The sequence below is a fragment of the Gymnoscopelus microlampas genome (assembly GCF_963454915.1).
Source record: "Gymnoscopelus microlampas genome assembly, chromosome: 16".
Taxonomy (NCBI): domain Eukaryota; kingdom Metazoa; phylum Chordata; class Actinopteri; order Myctophiformes; family Myctophidae; genus Gymnoscopelus; species Gymnoscopelus microlampas.
The window spans coordinates 25134074-25151442 of NC_139953.1; the positions used below are offsets into that span (position 1 = coordinate 25134074).

Sequence of the window (17369 nt, forward strand, 5' to 3'; positions counted from 1 at the left end):
AGTGTCAGGGCCCCCATGAGAAAGATTTATATTTAATACTTAAAAAGAATATATATATATATTTTTTCCAAATTTGTCGATACTTTCTAGACCTTTTAGCAAAGGTCTAGCAAAAAGCAAAAAAGTTGCTCCTTTTCAGCCTGGCTTGGCGTTCATGGAACGGAATAAACCAGGCTATACGGACCAGACTTTGTGAAACCTGGATTTGACTTAAATCCAGGCTTATTTAATTCTCCTTTCGTTTACTAGGCGGCTGGTCTACAATGACCTGGCATCTGTTTACATAACATGCTATCTAAATGACATTTTAGCCTTTGCAAAAGGCTTCATTATGTCTGGAGTTTATCCAGACATAATATACATAAAGCGACAGTAAAAGAGTAACATTCCCATTCTCTCAGAAAGAGGGTGTGTGTACCAGAATCAAAGAGAGAGAGAGAGAGCCCACTCACACCTTCCAACCAAAAAAAAACAATCAAATACTGCCATTATGATTTATACTTTTAGGGTCGAGATGTGCAATGCACATTTTTTATTCGATAATTTTGGGGGCTTTTTGGCCTTTATTTGTAGTTTCCAGTATAGGCAGACAGGAAACAGGGAGAGAGAGAGACGGGAAGAGACATGGAGCAAAGATCGACGGGAACGGGACTCGAACTCGCGATGTGCTGTCGGGCTACATTGGAGCCTAGGTGCCCTGACCGCTTTTTAGTTGGTTTTACTGTGTGTCTTCATAAAAAATAAAAAAACGTCTAAATAAAATATTAATCATAAAAAACAATCACATGACAGGTCAGATCACCTCCCAGGAGGAAAAAATAGGCAAATATACTATATATATATATATATATATATATATATATATATATATAGAGGGAGAGAATTACTGCCACAGAGGAGGAACTGAAGAAGGTGATGGAGCTTTTTACAGACAGTAGGAGCCAACTGGAGCAGTGCACCATCCAGCTGGAAGAAAAACACCAGAGGCTGGAGGAGACCAACAAGGCACTCAAGGAGACCAAGCAACACATCACTGAGGAGCAGTTTATCTGCTCTGAGCTGACTCCACTCAGGAGAACCTGTACAGCACCGCTGACCATGCTACGGTCCATGTCAGCTCCAGTGGCGTGTCAGGTCTCCATGCCAGGAGAATTGGACAGGGGAAAAAAAAAAGAGTAGGAGCAGTGGTGGAAAAAGTACTCAAATTCTTTACTTAAGTAAAAGTACCAATACTGCAATATAAAGATACTCTGTTACAAGTAAAAGTCCAGAATTAAAAATGTACTTGAGTAAAAGTACAGAAGGATTGGCATCAAAATGTACTTAAAGTAGCCTACCAAAAGTAAAAGTACTAAAATATTTGAAAATAGCAGATCTACAAGCTCACGTGTCGTGAGCTTGTAGATCTGCTATTTTCAAATAGCCTATGTATACAATAGGGCTAAAGTGGTTAATGTATGTTTTATAATGTCATAATTTATGTCTGAAAAGTAACTAGTAACTAAAGTTTTCAAATAATTGTAGTGGAGTAAAAGTACAATAGTTGCCTCTGAGATGTAGTGGAGTAGAAGTACAAGTATTGGAAATTGGAAATACTCAAGTAAAGTACAAATACCTAAAAACTGTACTTAAGTACAGTACTTAAGTAAATGTACTTAGTTACTTTCCACCACTGAGTAGGAGCAACAGAACAGTCAGTTCCAGCTCAGAACTACAGGAGGAGTTCAAGCAGGACATGCACGAGGTTCTTGAGGCCTCTCTTCAACAGAGTGTCTCTGCCATCAAGACACTGAATGAGGCCCTGAGGAAGGCGGTGGAGAACCAGAGAGCTCAGGCTGACACGGTGGAGGTTATGAAGGAGGTCAGTGTGTTTCTGATAAATCATGTTCAGGACCTGACTGAGGAGGCTCTCAGCTCACTGGAAACGGAACATGAGAATCTGGCAAAGCTGATAACGCAGTCATCCAAAAAAAAAGTCGCCAGCAGCAGCACGGCCAAAACACCAGGCCATCACAAAGTCTGAGTTGTACAGACTTTGAATACATTATTTTGGTATCATTCACGTTGCTATATTTTGAGTCTGTTCTTAAAACAGACGGCAAGCTCTATTAACCACTTGAACGATGCGTTGTGAGCTTGTGGTTGAGCTTGTGGTGAAGCCAGTTTTGGTGACCCTCTACACACCTTGGTGTAGAGCCAAATATTGTATTTATGTATACACTTTCCAGTACTTGTTTTGTATTTCTGTTTTAACTTGTATTGTATTATGTTTTGTGGCATTTTGTTTTACTAGAAGCTCGGGCCACTACGCAGCCCCCCCTACTGTACCAACGTCACACCGCTGATCCGATCTGTGGAAAATTCCACTATACTTCATGCACTTTGGCTATGTGAAAACGGGGTAATAGTGACGGGGGCCTTGTCATATATGGGCTCAGACCATACGTAGGATAGGATTGTTGTATGTCAGGGACTGAAGATGAAAATTAACATTCTTGCCAACTCTTGCTTACACTGCTTTCTTAACTGTACTGTACCGTTTCAGATTGCATTGTTATATCAATATATGCTACCCCTCTCAAATAAACAAACAAAGAATAAAGTAAAGATCTATAGATAAATAGTGGAATCAAACAACTGTACTGACTGTCAGTATCTTTACACAGATCTTCTGATCTTTAGAGTTGATTCTCAAGCTGTGGGCCGGGGACCACTGGTGGGACATGAGGATATTGCAAGTGGGCCCCAAAATAATGATATTATATATATGTATGATTATAATATGTAATGATATATTATATAATATAAAAACTTAATGTAAAAAAAAGTCACAGTATTTTTTCTTTAAACCTTTAAATGAGTCCTGACTGAGTTTTCTTTGTGATACCAATAAATAGGAACTTAGAGAACACAATCGATTGATAGATCCTTAAAATACACATGCTCTAAAAATGCACACAGCCAACCCATCTGACCTCTTCACAACTATCAGCTGCCGTGTTAAGTGGTCAGATGGGTGGGCCACGAACGCTTTCAAGATTTTCAAGTGTGCCCTGATCCAGAAAAGGTTGGGAACCACTGCTTTTAGTTGACATCGTTTTAGGTGCGCTTCTCGTCATTCAGAGCTTTTCCATTTCTTTATTTAGCTCTTCCAGGTACGGATGATCCTTCCCATGAGCCACCTCCATGATGGATCTTGCCTGTAAATACAATACACATACATTACACACTTGAGCAGCTAGAGCAATGTACACACAATCTAGTATTCTTCACTTTTGTTCACAACAATTAGTGGCTACATAGTAAGTTGATATGTAGCAACTGTATTGTATAGAAACTGATGCACCGTATTTGAAAATGTTCAGCAACCCACTGTGAGTCTTTCAGACTAGCTTGGTAAATCATTACCTTCTTGAAAGAAGTCAGGGCCGTGAGTGGTTTTTCCACGCACATGTAGAGTCTAGCCAACTTCAGGTAGATGGAGGACACATTCAAAGAGTATGGTGGATACAGCTCACTGCACAGGACAAGGAGGATTTGCACAGTGACTATAAGCAGGGTCCCCACACATTTTTAGCAATGAATTTCCAAAACTTTTCCAAAACTTTTCCAGAATATTTAGCCCAATTTCCAGGCCTATACAACAATCATTCAGCGCAATAATGTGTCTCTTACTCCTATGTACAATGCCCAAATATAGGCAGTGTAGCAAAATAAATAAATAAAAAACAATAAAAAGTGTTTGGGGGTGGGGCACAGCCGCGAAACCTCGCTGAAATAGAGCCTGCGAGCAAAAATAGGAGGGGTGGACAACGTCGTTGCACGGTTCGTTGTCGCTTGCGGTAGGTCAGGACGGTCTCATTCAAAAACATGTATTTTAATGAGATTTCATCGCCCGCTCGCGTCGCGTCGCATCGCTGGCAGTGCGGATGGGGTGTTACACAGCCTGTTCGGCGAAAAACTACTTATGTTACATATTTTGTGTAATATACATGTTTATGAAAAGGTTTTGTATTAAAACAAATCAATAGCCAAAAACAATGCATAGCCAAATATTTTTCCAGGACCCTTGATAAATTCCAGGACCTTTGATGAAGTTTGATCAATTCCAAACCTTTTCCAGTACTGGATTATTATTTTTTTAATTTCAAAATATTTCCAGGAATTTCATGACCGTGGGGACCCTGTATAAGGTATGACTAGCCAGGCAATATGGCTATGACTAAAAAAAAATCAATATCCCGATTACGATTAATGGACGATTATTAAAAAAATAAAAAATAGCGTGTGATCTTGTAGATCGGCTATTTTCTCTCTTTTTGTACACCACCATTGTACACTGAAGTATAATACAGGGTTAAGTGGTTAATCAGACAATCGATTTAGTCGATTATAAAAAATCTAATCAAATAGTTAATTCATTGATATAAGAAAAATATATACGTTTTAAAAAAAGCCTCTCGATTATTCAATTAACCTACATGAGCAAGATTAAGTCAGCCATTGGGTCTGTAAAAAGCTATTTTAATATATTTTCGGTCAATAGCCCAGCCCTATGACTCGCTCCTGCTAGATTTGAGATGTTGGCCATTCCAGACAGTTGTAGTACCTGTAAGGTTTCGCGATCTTCTCGCCATAGTTGATCGCACCATTCCAATCGCACATGTAGAGACACACCCCCATGGCCTGGTACAGCATGTGGAGCATGTACACGTTGGAGTCACCAAACACAGTTCCCATCTTGTCCAGGGACAGTTCACACATCTCCAGCAAATCGCTAGGGGGTGCAAGAGAGTCAAGGATGCAATGGCACAGGCTGAACTTGAAAAGCTATTGTTAAAGGGATAGTTCACCCCCAAAATGACTTTTTTTCTATCGATTACACACCCCATGGAGACTTGAATTCATGGAGATTTTTTTTGTTTTTGTCGCATTCCTAAGCCAATAATGTTATGATCGGTGGCGGCTCCGGTGGGCAGTGGTGTTTTGGTCGTTGGACAGGACACCACTGTGTGTGGCCAGTATTTATTCACACGCACGGGCATGTATAGCACGTTATGGTGCACGCCACCGGCGGGGGAAAAAAAAACACCATTACACCACTGCAGGTAGAAGACTCAAAGTGTCAACTTTGACTCATTAACGTCTATCTGCCAGTCGTCAAATTATTGGCTCAGGAATGCGATAAAAACAAAAACTCCATGAATTCAAGGCTTCATGGGGCGTGTAATTGATGGAAAATAAGTTTTATTTTTTTTTGGGTGAACTATCCCTTTAAGGTAACAGTGGGAAGCTACTTTGTTGATTCAACAGCTTTGAGTGAAATAATAAATATGTATTTGTGTACTGAATTATTTGAGCATGTGGGTGTCATACGGTAAAGTAACACACACAACATGCCATATACTATCACACACACACACACACACACACACACACACACACACACACACACACACACACACACACACACACACACACAGACGTTAAATGCATTTCTTTACATATGTTGGTTTTGAGAGCACATTTTCAGAGCAAAGAGGCTCTTGTAGAACAAGTATACAGTAGGCTGTCTCAGTGTGCATACAGTTTGTTCAACGCTTAGCTGACAATACACAGTATATTGTTTGTTCAAGCCTTCTTACTCTTAACTTAAAACTATCTTTTGAAAGTCAACGTGAAAGGGAGACACTTGATAGGCTTTTCAAGAACAGGTACAGCATGTCTCCAGGCGCTATTTAGACGATCAATGGCGCAAGGAACGTGTGAAAACCTCATCTTACAAAAGGATATTTTTCTCGTTCTTGGCTGCTCGGAACTGTCCCGTGATCTTCTTAGCGTAGCAGACCATGTTACTGATGACGTCTGGCGCAATGGGATCTTTCCGCTTACGCACTTTGAGCTTGGCCTTGTCCTGAGACCAAGGAGAGAAGATGACATGTTAGAGTTGGAGAACATTAGCCGCTTGTAAACTAGGATAATACTGTTATCAATGATCTATCAATACTGCTGTGCTCTTGTGTGTGATGTTGAGGTGATGATTTATCTATCAGTACTGAAGCCCTCTTGTGTGTGATGTTGAGGTGATGATTTTGTTTGTTTGTTTATTTTTATTTAAAAAATGTTTCAAAAGATGCTCAGAAATGTTTAAAAAAAAATCTCCATTTTCTGAAAAATAGGGCTTAAGTGATTAATAATAATAGTCATGTATTTTTGCACATTTGGGTCCCGTGCAGACACCAAATTTCACTTTTGGGTTTCGAGTTGAAAAGGTTAGGGAATAAACTAAACTAAACTAAGTTCTAAGGTTTTTATCTCCGTGTTTACAATCTGCACATCCAAATTCCCTAAACAAAATCTGAACTGAACTGTAAGGGTCATTCTATTTTGTCTGTTTTTTGTTTTCAGTCTTGGTTTTTCATTACTTACTTTGGACTTAGTTTTACATTCCTTGCAGTCACAGGTGAAGTAGTAACAGTCTCTTAACCGGTCGTTTCTGTCTTCTGTCGGGTATAGAAGGTCTATGTAGCTGATCATCACCTTTGGAAGGCACAGGAACACACACAGACATGTGAATAGTACTTCAGGTTTCAAGATCTACTTCTGTGGTCAAGGAGTTGTCTAAAAGACTGATTCCTTAAGAGCTGCATAACTCTTAACCCTAAAGGCCTATATACCTTGTTGTATGACGAATAGCAAAAATAGCTCTCGACGTGTTGCGAGCTTGTAGTTATGCAATTCTTTTGCCATTTTAGAAAATATTTTAAGTCTGTGGAAACTTTCACCCATGCCCAAAATAGGGATACCAGGTTTTAAGTGGTTAAGACCAGCTGGTTGAAATGGTGGGTCTAAAAATAACCCTGCAGACTCTTTAATCAGCTGTTGTGTTGCGTCTGTTGCTTGTCTGTCTGAACCTAAACAAAAAACGATCTCCCTTCACACAGGAGATCCCCCCCCCCCCCCACACCCACACACACACACACACACACAAACACCCCGCCGTTCCTCAAAAGCGTTGTCTTGCCACAATGACCTGACTGCTGCTGTCATGTCCACCAAAACCCTGACATCCTGATCCTGCCTATGTTTTAAACTTAGATATCCTTATGGGAAGTCACCAGGAACATTCCTGAAACACACTCTGTCTCATGCCATATCATTTTATTTACTCATAACATGGCCACAGAGAATACTTAATTCTTATGGCCAGGGGGGGGTCACATTATTTTTAATAATCAAATCTACAACGCTTGCTTACTTATCAACTTACTTACTTAAATCTACAATGACATCTGGTTCAACAAATATGAATGGCAAATGTGTTGCATCATCCCCTACCCCCTTGTAACACATACCGTGTCCCCAATCCACACACATACGTACATCCCTGTGCAGCTGTCTCCTATCCTCACCTCGTCACCAGGCTTCAGGGCCCGTACTGCCCGTACTTCTGCTGCCACTCCCTTGTATGTGACAATTACACTAGGTAGACAGCTGTGGTTTATGAGGGCAACACTGAGGGGAGAGAGGGTGATGGGGAGAGAAGGTAAACAGGCATGGAGAAGAGAGAGAGAGTGTGTTATGTTACTGAGCTCATTCATGCCTGTCTCTTCCATGTTTGAAAAACAACAACATTGTATTTGCAACTGTATTTGTCTGTATGTTTTTTTATGTGGACCCCAGCTAATGGTGATCCTTCATAAAAAATAAAATAATAAAATCAAACATTAAAATGAAGTTGAGAATGGAAGGGGGTAAAAAATAACCAATTAAGACAGGTTACAGTGTCTCGTAATGTTACAGTGACTTGAAAGAATACCCATTCTCGAAGATAATACAATTTTAAATAAGCACAGTGGTAGAGAAACAAGTCTTGACTATTATGTAAATCCATACGGCACCAAGTCAATAAATAAATAAATGTAATCTTTGCAAATGTAGGCCTATCAGTTGTCCTTTGTTGTTTACTTCTCTCATTAAAGAGGAGAGCAAGCTGTGCACTCCTCACACATTGTTTTTCCTCATAATTTTGTTATTCTAATGTTTATTTACTGTATAAACAACCTATTCTAGGGCTGTGGTTCTCAAACATTGTGCAGAGGCACACTGGTGTGCCATGAGACAAGTCCAGGTGAAACTTGGCAACCACACATTATTGCAATACTGTAGTGTAGCATGGCATTTTTTTAAATGTTTTTTTTACATTGGACGACAGTGTTAGTTTTTTTTTTTTTTTTACATTGGACGACATAGTGTAACATGGTATGTTATTTAATGTTTTTTTTTACATTGGACAACATAGTGTAACATGACATTTACAAATAAATTACATTGGCGACAAAGTGTAGCATGGCATTTTGTTTATGGTTTTTACATTTGACGACATCGCATAGCCTTTTGTTTAGGTTTTTTACATTTGACGACATAGTGTAGCATGGCATTGTTTTAATGGTTTTTACATTGAAAGGCATAGTGTAGCATGGCATTCGTTTATGTTTTTTACATTGAAAGGCATAGTGTAGCATGGCATTCGTTTAGAGTTTACTGTCATGATAAGTATATATAGCGTTTAAGTGGTTACATTGATGAGGATTTAACTCTTTGTGTGTGTGTGTGTGTGTGTGTGTGTGTGTGTGTGTTGTGTGTGTGTGTGTGTGTGTGTGTGTGTGTGTGTGTGTGTGTGTGTGTGTGTGTGTGTGTGTGTGTGTGTGTGTGTGTGTGCGCGCGTTCTTACTCTGGGTAGACTGAAGTACCCATATGGGACAATTCCTCATCCTCCACTGTGAAGCCATTACAAGCAACCTGTTGCACATGAGAGAGGAACCATTACTAATCCTACTAATGTATTCACACCTGTTGGATAACAATTTGGTCGTTATTCTTCTTCTCATGTATAATTATCTGCAGTGAGTTTGTTGAGATATCGCCGGCAGATGGTTAGCGTTGCAGAATCCATGAGTGCTAGACAGGTGAGAAAGTGGGCAGTGCGTACTAATGCGATTCTGTGTCGCAGTAGCAGACAGCAAAAGTTGCAAGCTGATATTATGAGCATCACTAAACAGAGCCTGAATGACAGAGCATAGTTATGACATCACGAGAGAGAGAGAGCTATCAATCTATATCTATATATCTCTATGTGTGTGTGTGTGTGCGCGCAGTATATTGTTACTGTCAGGCAGAAACCTTGCATCTCCATATTTCTTCTTTTTTGTTTAGTTTTTTTGCTCACAGTGATGCGAGTTCGTAGATCAGCTATTTTTGCTACTTGATTTTTGAATTTTCTTTACCTAAATGGCATGCCCAAAATAGGGATGCCAGATTGAAAGTGGTAAAGTCTGTCCATGGGTTTTATAAACTTTGAACCAATGAACAGGTTTAAAAAGAGAGCTTGTGACTAAATAATAATTACATTGCATCCACTGGAACACGGGTTCTCCCCCCCCCCCCCCCCCCCCCCATTTCCTGTAAAGTAACAGTTTTGGACATACAAGGTTTCCGCTGGACAACAACTACGTCTGTGTCTTCACACTACCTGGGAGAAGAGTGAAATCAGGTCATGGTGATCAGGGAAGTCCAGGTGTTTGGAGTAGAAGTGATGCAAGGTGGCGATATCAGCCTCATAATTCGATTTCCTCTCGTTGTCCACATCTGGTTTGTATACGCGGAAAGAATGTAGTGTTAATTTAACTGAAAGTGTAAAAATGTACCCATGTGCACAGTATAGAAATACACCGGAGTTCCCCATGGGTTTATACTACAGGGGTCTTTTGATGTTTTCCCTCTACACCAAACCTCTTTGGGGACAATAGCCAATATGTGAGCTTTTAGACTGGCCATTTTCTGCGAATGTTTGCCTATTATGACATGCCCAGAATAGGGATGCTAGGGTTCATGTGGTTAACACCATGCCATGAATCTCAAAGAGGTGAATGAGAGATGAGACCAATATACAGTAGAGACCTCCTCTAACACAAGAGGCCATTTATACCACATCAGCGACCGCACACTGACTCAGCGTCTTGTGGGTAAACTGAACTCTCCACACATACACACATACACACTTTACTAACAGACTTCACACACACACATACACAGTAGAATCCTCAGTGTTCATTTATCCATTTGTGCACTCTCAAGAGTTTAAGCAGCACTCACCATTTTAGTGTGTTCATGCTTGCTCGTACACACACACACACACACACACAAACACACACACACACATAAAAGATTAAGATGTTCGTGCCCGACAGCGACGAGACAGACAGAGGTCTGTAGGATACATTGTTTTTGTTTTGTTCAAAATGAAAACAGAAGAACCTCTGTCTCCTGCAAGCTGAATGGAACTGGGAAAGAATTCTCCAGAGGCTGACGCTAACACTAATGTATACATAGATAGTGTGGAATGCTTCGCCACTGCCAGACCAGTGCTTCTCAAAGTGGGGTCCGGGGACCCCCAGGTGGTCCTTGAGGGGGTTCCGGAGGTCCCAATCAGTTTAACCACTTAAATCTAGATACATCAGCTATTTGAAAATAATGAATCTACAAGCTCTGCTATTTTCAAGAAATCTTGGGAAAACAAAAACATTTGGCAAAATGTTTCCTCTTTCTTAGTTACAAATTAATTCAATTAAATGAACACAGATTTTACGGCGAATGTGCTCATGTGCGCGCATGTTTGTGTGTTTCTGTTGAGTGATCCCTTACGTGATTGCATCTCTCCAACCAGCATAAGCTTCTCAGATGCAGATCTTTCTTTCTGTGCCTTCTGTAGAAAGAAGAAAAATTAAGCATTGGTAAAAATTCTACACTTCTTAATATCTTTATTTAAAAAAACAAATGCACAAAGGTTACTTCTATATACAGCAGTTAATACAAATCAATTCAATAATGACAAATAGTTCATCAGTTGTAAGCAATATGTACTTATACCCATTATATCACATATCATTCATGTCCTTTAATGATATTAATAATAATAATTGTCAAATAAATGATTTCAAAATGCTACTGTTTGTTTATAAAGCACTGAATGGTTTAAGACCAAAATACATTTCTGATCTTGAGCTATCATGAATAATCCACCCAGACCTCGCAGGTCATCTGGGACAGGTCTGCTTTCCGGCCCCAGAATCAGAACTTAAAAAGGCATAGTATGTTTGCCCTGTGTTTACATAACAAAACAATACATAATTTCCCCTCTATACCAGCAGTCATCAGAAAGTGTCTATCTTTTTCGACCAATTACAACATGTTTTTATACCCTGGAAATGTAAACAGATCTGCAGTATCAATGTAACTTCCCTGGACGGTACTTTTTGTACTTCTGCTTAGACACTTTCAGTAGCCGTTCTTGGCCAGTGTGCACAATGAGTAAGTAGCAATAGACCTAGTCTCGCGTAGCCAGACAACTATTCCACAATCTCCGAATGCTATATGGAGTCCGGATCTACACCTCCCGAAAGCCGAGTCATTTCTGTTCACGAAAATATATTTAAAAAATATCTTTACATTTTATTTTAGATTTTCCATTTCCGATAGGCAGCAGACTATATATATGCTTTGATTATTTTGATTTATATTAGGACAAATTTGCGCGACTGTAAATACAAAACAGAAGCCGGGGGAGCTTCCGTGCTCCAGACTGTATGATGGAAGCATTTGAAAATTGTGGGAGGCAACATTCTGGCTCGTGAGACTACAATAGACCCAACAATTCGTATTTCATGATTAGGAACAGTGTTGGATTTTTTTTTCTTCAAGAAAGACACCCCCACTCACCTTTTTGCCAAGGATCCTGGCCACCACACGGACTGACTCTGATGGACACCATTTCGGACCATATGCAATAATTGCTGAGCACTCCAGCTTGTGCATAGCCCAGTCCCCTTTCTGACACACACAAAAAAAACATTTTGCAAGTTAACAACATGATGCTTGAGACATAAACTGACCCTTTTCACAGCAGCCATTTTCACAGGTACAGTAAACAGCTGAAGCCGGTTATAACATTGTGGATGTCTTTCATTTATGTATGTCTGTGTACGAGCATGAAATTAACAGTACAAGCATGTTGCCTGGTATACAGTAACACCAAAATTAAACTCACCCACAAATACTGCTTAACAGTTGGTCTATAGGGCGTCTAAACTATGTACAGTACAGTATGTACAGTAGCATGACAGTGCTATGCCACTCAACACAATGCTAAGCTCTCAGTATACACTGGTCCTGTCCTTGACTGCCCTGTGTCTTTCCTTACCCTATTCTCATATCTTCACGTCACACAAAGCTATACATCTTTAATTAACCCACCGAATCTATTCTCCACCTGAATCAGATCTTTGCATGTCTACTGTGGGCTCTTGGGGCTCAGGGCTTATTATCTTATCAAAAAAAAATCTCAAATATAAACTTTGATCAAATCTAAAGTTTTTCAAATTGATTAGAAAAAAATGATAAATGCAATCGGTGGTCTAGGACGGAAATCGAGATCAGCATCAGGCCCACAAATTTGGCATTGGTGGAGCTCTAATCTGCTGTCCTGGCCCAGGATAAAAAATGTTTCTGCTGCGTTTTGTTTCTCATTGATCCACAGTGAAACCAAGGTGAACTTCCATGTGTGATCAATCAAATTCCATTCTACGTTTCTGTTTTATACTCAATTAGAAGCGTTCTGTATCAGATATGAAACAAAGCCATACATCCTCAGGACTTTTCTGTGTTATCCTTTTAGCCTAATGTCTTACTGTACCATGTGCTGTTTATGTTTCTGACAAAAACAAATTAACAATCAATAATGTGAGCAACTTCAAATTCCTGCAGTCATTAACCCCCTTCTTCCTCCTCCTCCACTCGTTTCCTACCTGGCAGCTGACATTGCAATAGAAGGCTTTCCTGCACTTTCCACATTTCGCCAAGCCCTGTTTCCTATGAATAAACAAACATTAGGTTTTAATGAGCAGCATGTTACAACATATGTGTTTACATTATGCTCTTGGATGGATGTATTGATTGTTTGCACACACAGGCATGCACGCGCACCTAGATAGCATTGTGCTTAGGTACTCCAGTGCACCAGATTAACTTTCAACCCAACATAGAGAAATGTGTTTTTTTAAAGAAAAGATTAAATAAAAGATGAATACACATTATTCAGAACAATAACAACATAAGAATGATGTGAAATCTGTCTTGGGGTAGATTATCCCCTCAGAACAGAAAAAGACACCACTCTTACATTTGTCTCCATTCCTCCCAGGGAGCAGCAGTTGTTCGCAGGAGTTCCTCCCATTGTAAACGACAGAGTCCACAGGCTTTCAATCCTTCTGTAGTATTAATAGAGCTGACCTTATGGTAGACCAGCTGTCTGCTCCACCAAACAAACAACAGCCCAACAGCCCAGGTCAATTCAATCATCCCAAACAGTGCATAGCAGCAGCACTTGTAGTATGGGGACAACAGAACAGCCCCAAAACGCAGCTTTGAGGTGGGTTGCTTCCACTGTGCTTAGTGCAGAGTCAAGCCAAACCCTGGAGCAGTCTTGAACGGATCAGTTTGTTGCCTGTTCTGTTTTACTGATCCAAAGCAAAACAAGTCACATATAGCAGCAAGAGTTCAACATGTGGAAGTTATGACAATTTATGATGAAATTAATAGAAATCTTCTAGAGAGGAATAAATCTCATCAATCATTTAAACCATATCACAGAAGTAGCTTACTAATGCCAATGATGGTTTGAAAATGTAGCTCTCAGCTCTACTCCTGGGAGTCTGTATTATTGCTACAGTAGGTTCCCATTCTACTATTGTTCAAGATTGCTAATTTACCATTCTACTAAGTTGTTCATTTAACCTACATATACACGTACATAGGACTACAATGGAAACAAGTCCCCAGGACTTTGTGTTATCCTTTTAGCTGACTGTACTACGTGCTGTTTATATTTTTGACTAATAAAGTATTCAACCAATCAAAAAACAATTCTGCTTTTTTTTTTAAATCTAGTATTATTTTCCTTAAGCCCTCTTATAGGGACAGGTGTTGAACATTTGCATAAGCTACAAACACTATGTTGCAACACATGATTTGTGTATTAAAAATTGTCAAAGCACTATGTATGTCACTATAAACCACACAAAATAGCCCCCGTTTGCACATCTAGACCAAAAAAAAGCGGTTTTGCTGGGTCCTCAGGACCAGAGCTGATTCATGGGGAACGAGAATTAACTGTACTTGCAACTATAAACAATAACATCATTCACAATAATTCCGAAGATTTGATACAGGTGCCATTTCATACCTTCTCAGAGCTTGTTCAAAGATCTCAGTCAATTAAATACAGCACTCTAGGCAAATTTGAAGTGAAATGCTGAACATCAGATTGTTTGTACAAGCAGACTTTCGAAAAGAGCATTTCAAAAATGATTAGCATAGTCTAATTGCATAATTTCTATACTTGTGGATTATGCTGCCCAGCTGCAGTGTACAATATGTACATTAAATTACAATGTCAGTCATCAACTGGACATGGCATCCATCATAGCTTTAGCCAAGTCATAGCTTTTTCTATCATGCAAAAGGAAGGTGAATGTTTTTGTCCCTAAACACAGTGTCATTGTTATCCTTTTTAAGCTTTTATACAGGATTATATTTTCTAAACACAATTACAAAATATTATATGCAGTCATTTGTCAAGTCTTTGTTGCATTATTGGCTCTCACACTTGCATCTTACATAGCCTTTCAGCCTATTCATATAATCATACCAGCCCTGACAAAAAAAAGGATGGTCATTTTGTATTTAAAAAAGAAAATGTGGACACCAGAGAGCAATACAATATATTCAGATAGTAACCATTAGGCTACTACAGTGTTTGTTCAATGTCAAGGGTCCCTTGTCTTTCTAGCTCTTTAATAAACAGAATATTTTCAGGTGGGTTGAAATTTTCAGCCAATCAGGAAAGAGTACACATTTATAAACTTAGATTTTTGAGTTTGAGTTTCAATTTTGTCTGTCATCACTTAAAAATTCACTTGTTTATCCGGCATCCTGTGTGTTCCCTCTCCTGATAGGATACAATTAGTAGACAGTATACCAACCTGAAAATGCATTTCCTGTTCACTAAAGTGTTAATAGAGATATTCAACACTCAGTTTAACAAAATAAATAGTACCTTAATGACAAAACATTGAAGGGCCTTTTTTATGTAGGCCTACCATAGCCGCAAGAATAATATCTGGAATCTAGGGTAGGAAATTGCAATACCAACCCTTGACAGCCCATACACCCAAACAGTAAAGTCCTATGATTGTATTAAACGACGTTAAAACTCACCAACATTATTTGCAGCTGTACAGAAAGCTTTAATTATCCTCTATTTGCACATTTTTTGTTTCATAAAAAAAAGTTGTGAGCTACTTTCTGTCAATAAATTCCGTACAGGTGATTATTTTAAGTGTTGGAGTTTGGAAGCGCTCGTTTTCAATAACGCAACGTCCTGCTGCCTGCATTATTCTCGAAACAGTACAGGTGGTACGCACAGGACCATTGCGTGATTTCCAACGAGCGCTTCCAAACTCGAACACTTAGAAAAATAATCACCTGCACGGAATTTCTCCATATAAAGTAGCTCATAACATATCTACGGTGGATTTCTATTAAACAAAAACTTTGCAGATAAGAGGATAATTCAAGCTTTCCGTACAGCTGCAATGTTGGTGAGTTTAATGATGTGTAATACAATCAGATAGGACTTTTCTGTTTGGATGTATGGGCTGTCAAGGGTTAGTCCAGATATTAAAAATAGGATCTAAGTAAGAGTTGCTTGCGGCTAGGCATACCATTAATTTCATTGCTAGACTGAGTGTTGGAGTCAACACTACCTATGCACATCAGAAAGTGACACAGCGAAAGATGAGCCACATCTCCTAAATAGATTTACGCATGACATTTTACTTTTTGGAATGCAGACGCAGTATGTGGGTTGGGTTGCTAGTCTATATTAAGAATCACTCGCAAATGAACTGGCTTGTTTGACAGTGAAACAGCGTGGTCTGTATTCGCGCTTGTTGAACAAGAATCAAATGAACTGATACAGACAATAAACTGTAGGGGTCTAAATATTGATGTTCCCATTACGCATGTGTTAAGACTGCACTGCCCATTCGGATGGGCAGATTATAGCCAGAGTGGTTCTCAACCTTTTTAGCTGAAGACCCAAAAGAGAAACTCATTGAATTTGTTTTAAATTCATGACATTGTTTAGGGGATTATTAATAATAATAAACAAAATGTACGAAACAAAAGATAAAGGGATATTTACTCGTGACCCATGTGTCCGTGACCCACAATTGGGTCCCGACCCAGTGTTTGGGAAACAGTGGCCTAGGCTACTATAGGCCTATAATGCACATAGAAAGGAAAGAAGTTAGAATCTGCATGCCACACAATAATTGCTTCTTTGAAGTAAATACCTAGCAAAGCATGCCTCGCAGTAGTTCCCCCTCTCTTTAACCGAGAGGACGCACGTGTAGGGTGGGCAGGAGAAGAGAAGTTCTCCCACTTTGAACGGCTTGGTCACCCGCAGACCTCGTCCTTTAGCAGGACTGTCAAACCTCTCGATCCCCTCGATTTGTTCCTTCATTGTTACTTCCAAGGTCTTCCGAGTGCCCTTCGAAGCGGCTTTATATTCCACAAGGTAAAGCGAAGATAGATTGTGCTTGTCCCCCCTTTAAGGTCCGTCACGTCACCGGGGTCCAAGTCACGGTTCACAGCATCTGCATGTGACAAACGACGTGCCCCGTCGCTACAATCACCAGGGGGGTCATTAAGGGGGTGCCAGGATCCGCCCTGCCAGTAGATCATATCCAATGTGCTTTTGGCAGGGAGGTTTGCAACTGTTACGTAACCATGTGCAATAGCAGATGCAATGGAAGTGGTGGCCTAGTGGTGCCTGGCCTTAAATTAGGTCATCTTCAAATTCCCAATCTAGACACTAACTTCCATGAGTAAACTGGGCCTATGTGTCAGCCTGTCCCCGCCCCCATTTTTGTTTTACACATGGGTGAAGTGAATATTTTAGAACGTACTGCAAAGTGTGATTACATTTCCTTTTTTTTTTTACATTTTACATTTTCAGTAAGTTGATTCAGCAGGACAGAAGTGAACACGAACGAAGGACTCCAACCTTTGGTAGTTAATGTAATGACCAGTTGTGTTGCTGTGCCAAGTGTAGATATGTGTTTGTTTTCCTGTAGCCTACAGGTTAAAAACTACATTGCAGAGTGGTTCAGAGCCTCTGCCTGAACACCAAAAGCATAATATCTCCCCCATAATATCTCCTCAAGAGCTATGTCTTGGACACAACCTGC

General features: G+C 39.7%; 1 protein-coding gene across 1 annotated transcript; it reads right to left on the bottom strand.

Moving 5' to 3' along the window:
- Positions 1-1448: 1448 nt before the first annotated feature.
- Positions 1449-16744, bottom strand: LOC311063441 (N-lysine methyltransferase SMYD2-like). Its single transcript, XM_084082904.1, has 12 exons — positions 16473-16744; positions 12864-12927; positions 11779-11889; positions 10705-10765; positions 9533-9648; positions 8735-8802; positions 7413-7515; positions 6430-6540; positions 5794-5914; positions 4610-4784; positions 3409-3517; positions 1449-3200 (listed from the first exon to the last, which is right to left on the bottom strand). Exons 1-12 carry the CDS (start codon positions 16640-16642, stop codon positions 3120-3122), a joined length of 1290 nt encoding a protein of 429 aa, XP_083939030.1. The 5' UTR covers positions 16643-16744; the 3' UTR covers positions 1449-3119.
- Positions 16745-17369: the final 625 nt, after the last annotated feature.